Source organism: Gekko japonicus, unplaced genomic scaffold (assembly GCF_001447785.1).
Source record: "Gekko japonicus isolate JY-2015 unplaced genomic scaffold, Gekko_japonicus_V1.1 scaffold455, whole genome shotgun sequence".
Taxonomy (NCBI): Eukaryota; Metazoa; Chordata; class Lepidosauria; order Squamata; family Gekkonidae; genus Gekko; species Gekko japonicus.
The window spans coordinates 362892-367629 of record NW_015166436.1 but is presented as its reverse complement, the minus strand read 5'-3'; the positions used below and the strand labels follow the sequence as shown (position 1 = coordinate 367629).

General features: G+C 45.9%; 1 protein-coding gene across 11 annotated transcripts in view; it reads left to right on the top strand.

The window, feature by feature from the left end:
* APBB2 (amyloid beta (A4) precursor protein-binding, family B, member 2) overlaps window positions 1–2282 on the top strand; it is a 164381-nt gene extending 162099 nt beyond the window's left edge. For all 11 annotated transcript variants that reach the window (XM_015411894.1, XM_015411899.1, XM_015411896.1 and 8 more), the window contains 2 exons: window positions 5–184; window positions 1208–2282. In XM_015411894.1, the coding sequence (XP_015267380.1) occupies window positions 5–184; window positions 1208–1375 (348 nt within the window). In that variant the 3' untranslated portion in view covers window positions 1376–2282. The remainder of the gene's footprint in view (window positions 1–4; window positions 185–1207) is intronic.
* The last annotated feature ends 2456 nt before the right edge of the window (window positions 2283–4738 follow it).

Genomic DNA, 4738 nt, shown 5'->3' with positions numbered 1-4738 from the left:
TTAGAATGAAGAGGAAGTTGTCGTGGAGTGTCGCGTACGCTTCTTGTCCTTTATGGGAGTGGGGAAAGATGTCCATACCTTTGCCTTCATCATGGATACCGGGAACCAACATTTTGAGTGCCACGTTTTCTGGTGTGAGCCCAATGCAGGCAACGTATCGGAGGCGGTTCAGGCTGCTTGTATGGTAAGTAATCGCCACAGGTCTATTATACTCTTAGTGTAGACAGAAGAAAATTTAAGCAAAGTATTCCCTGATCCTGTCAAGGTTTCCCCCCCCCCACTCCAAATGTGGTGTTTAGTGTTAAAACCAGCCTGTTCAGGTTTCCCTAGCAAACTGATCATTCAGTTCTGAGCCCTGGGCCTTTAACACCGTGATTCTAACTATTGGGGTCAGCCCTCCCCACCTCCTGTGCTTTATCGGCCATCTGTTACGTGCACAGACTGAAAACTGGAGTCACGTAAAGCAACGGAGGCAAGGAAGCAAGTCCCAAGCCTTTCACGAGAGAACAAATACGCCTCTGTAAGGAAGGGAGCAATGGGAAAACAAATCACAAGATTGATGAGAATCACCAGAGCTCCCTGCTACAATGGTGTTATTCAGCATCTGGTTCCAGAGTGCTTGTTGGGGCCCATCCTTTAAAATTGTCAACAGCTCCCTTGGGCTAGTGGGGGGATATTAGCGCCAACCAGAGAGTGAGCAGAGCAAGTTCTGGAGATTGGAACTGGGCACTGTTCAGTCTTAGCTCCCAAATATCAAATGAGTCCTGAGATTTATGGCGAGTCTGCCACCGTGCCGCAAGGATTGCGACAGATGTGCATTCATGTTGCATTGGCACAATATAACTGTAATTTTTTTTTTAAAAAAAAAAGTAGAAACCATTAATTTCTATGACCCGCTCTCATGATCAGCAGCTGTGCCACCCTTAGGGCAAGCATACAGAACTTGTGACTTTGCGAGCCAAATTCAGCCCATTCAATCTAGGCAGCAAAAAACCCTGTGTATCAAGACCCTGGCAAATTGCTGTGCATAGCCAGGTTGGCTGCATTTGGCTAGATAGTGCAGGTGTGCTTGCTTGCTCTGAGGTCAATCACAAGCCATACAGGGGTCAAAAAGTGCGGAACTATCTGTAATTGACAGACTGTTGTCCATAAAGCTGAGGTTGCAGAACCACACTAACGGCCGCAGAACGTGTTTGCTTTCTTGCAGCTACGGTATCAGAAATGCTTGGTCGCCAGACCTCCTTCGCAGAAAGTCCGGCCGCCGCCACCTCCTGCAGACTCAGTGACCAGAAGAGTAACAAGTAACGTAAAACGAGGAGTACTGTCCCTCATTGACACTTTGAAACAGAAACGCCCCGTTACTGACACGCCATAGCCGCCGCCCAGGAAAACCCAGATTTCTCAGAACGCCTAGTGGAAAATGCAGTAGCTACACTAAAGAAGATGAACTGATTTTTATTTTGGCCTTCCAGTTTAAATGGGTGATGCTTTGTCTTCAGAGAGTTTACCCTTATCGAAATAATATTAGACAAGCATGTTCTCTTGTTCTTGACACCATCATGTGATATGAAAAGAAGCATGAATAATATTTTTTTTTTGCTGTGAGTTACCATGAGAAGCAGAAGGTCTGTTTTCCAGCTGTAAATATTATGAACGTTTCTGAAATTCACGCATACACAGGAAAGGGACACGGCACATCACTCCTAACAAATGAATCTTAACATCCAGGGAGAGAAGCCATGCCCAAACCAATGCTCTCACCGCCCCTCTGAACTGGATTTTGGCACAAGCAATTCTTAGATCCTACAGCACCTTATCCCCATTTTCAACACTGGAGTACATACCAAGTATTAGTGTAGGTTTAAATTTTTTTTTACTATGCTCTGCTCAGTAACCAATTTTCCATACTGTCTACCAGAGTCACCACTTGTCGTCTTTTGTCCGAAAGTCTCCTTAAAGGTGGCAGATCTTCTACACAGGCGGTTCTTTTTGCGTGAAAGAATGTGTAAGTAGTGTAGAATCATAATGCGCGTCTGTTTTTCTGCATGTAGCTGCCCAGCCCATGTGCATCCTAAGAGATGCGTGTTCAGTGCTCAGAGGATACCTACACACAGCTTGCGCGGAAGGGCTCCCTCTGTAGGAAACCATGTTCAAAGCAGCCCGAACAGACTCGAAGAGAGATTTCTTTCAGTGCCAAACTCAATATCTGAAGGATTTGGTCATAGATCCAGAGGCGTTAGCCATGTTGTTAGTCTGTTGCTGCAAAATAGTCAAAAGCCCAGTAGCACCTTTGACTAATAAATGTTATCGTAGCATAAGCTTTCGAGAAACACAGCATCTGACGAAGAGAGCTGGGTTTCTCAAAAGCTTATGCTGCAATGAAGTTAGTCAGTCTTAAAAGTGCTGCTGGGCTTTTGAGTATTTTGAAGAGTTTGGGAAACAGTTTGGGGAGGTGCCTTAGCTTTGCATTCTTGAAGAGACAAAAGCCAGCACTGATGACGCAGCCTTTCAGGTGCCCCTTGCCTTTTCTTGGTGGTTTTGTGCGTCTTTTCATCATGAAGGTAGGGAGTGAGTTGCAGGTCTGAGTATGAGGTTGAAAAATGAAAACCCAAGCCAGTTACCTTCTGCCTTCCTCCATATAAAATGCCTGTACACTTGAATAGAGTTACATATTGAGAAATCTAGTGTGCAGATGAAAAAATGGGGTTTCAGTACTCCAGCCTGGGGGGGGGGGGCATCCATAAAAGTGCAAGCCAGACTCAGCGCGACTTTTAATGGTGAGCTTTGAGTGTACATGGTTTCCCCCCATTTTTGTATCCCCGGAGCTTGCGTGCCGAGCCAGTAATTTTATAGTGCACACACACAAACGTGCAGAACCCACTGTAATCTGCAGAATACTGAGCACTGTATATTACTGTAATTCTAAAACAAGGAATGATCCATTCCTGACTGGACTTTTATGTGTAATGGAAGCTCATCATAGTGCTTGAGCTTCCCAAGTCAAGTAAAACACATCCTTTCCGGGCGGAAAGGGGGGCTGTTTCATAGAAAAAAACTCCGTATGGTAGTTTCCTCCACCTTTCTGATGGCACGTGCATTATTTTGGGTGGTTCTCTAATGTATTTCAGATGTAATGTTTGTCATTTAGATAAAGCGTAGCACCCAGTTCACCTACACGGCTGCTGTCGGAAGCGCCTAGACTCTCTTGACTCTCTGACCACAGTTAACCAGGCACAAGGACAATGGGCGAGAGCAGGGCTATTCAGGCGCTGACTCAGTGGACGTATGCGAAAGGCCAAAGGAGCAATCCATGGGCCTGCATCCCCTTCCCCACTCTTCTGAGAACATTTCAGTGTGAACCGGAGGGCGGGCGCACCCGCATGCACATGCCTACATCTAGAAGTCCTACTCGCACAATTGGTCTAAAGCCACACTGACTGCATCGTGTTCTTGTCAAAATGATGCATACCGGAGGCGTAATCCTTTGTTCTGCCACATGGAGCCCAGTTGCCCGACGGTTTACAGAGCATGAAGGACAAAAGACTGCTGCACTTACGAAGGACAGCAACTCACAAGAACAGTAGAGAGATGCTAGGGCCCCTCTGCTCACCATTATTTCCTGCACAAGCATGGGGAAACTGTATCCCTCGTGCACGAAGAGTGCTGTTTTGGCACTGTTAGAAATTGGCCTCCCATCCTGAACACAGACAGCAGATGGGACCTGTGTGTGTTTTTAACATCTGGCCATGTGCAGTGAGTTTTCTTACGGAGAAGTGACATCAGTCTGGACAATAAGTGCCAGAAGGTAGTCCTGAGCCAGGAAGAAAAGCTTTAGAATTAGCAGGGGGAACAGCGACCCAGAGAGACTGGCTGGAGCCGCCTTTCTTGAAGCTGCAGGCGCTGGGCTTATACCCCCTGTTCACTGTACACCTTCTGCCCCCACTCCAAAGGGCAGGTGATATTAAACCAAGAGGTGTGCAGATTTGCTTTTTGGTCTCCAAAAGCAAGACAGGGTTGGTTGGCACATGTGCTCATTGTCTGCAGTGTCAGCCAGCATGGGGGGAGGCAGTCTACACGTTAGTCCGTTCACACCCCTTCAAATGCATGTCTTGCCAGTGGAGTTCATTAATATGTTTAGCTGCGGATGGTCATGTGCTGTTACATGAATTTGTGAACTACCACCCTTTTGTGTTCCCGGATCTAAAAGATGGAAAACTTTTACCGATATTTAACAATACTCTTCCTCCACTTTTGAAGAGGTATGTATTTGCAGATTTAAAAGACCAGAATTCAGCCGCTGTAAGAGAGATGCATAAACATTTTTCGTTTAGAAACCCCCCCCCCTTTTTTCCCCCTCATTAACTGACATACGACACCATCGCCTATGCAAAGGAAATGTAGGGGAATTTAACCCTAAGAAGTTCTTAGCAACTTTTAAAAGGGTTAGGGTCACCAGCCACCATCTTAGAAATGATACGTTAGTCACAGATTTTGGGCCTGGCAACCAGGTTCTTCCAGTCTCACCTTTCTCCTGAAGAAACATCCAACCACACTACTCTCTCTCTCTCTTTTTACAAAATTGCATGTTGGCTAATGGTAACAATCATTCTCAAAAATTAGTTTTGACTTTGTGGAACACTTCAATCTGTTACACATCATTTCCCCCCTGTCCGTATTGTATGGCTATGCTCAATTATTCCAACGACTTACATTCACACCGGAAGCCCTAGTTCATTTG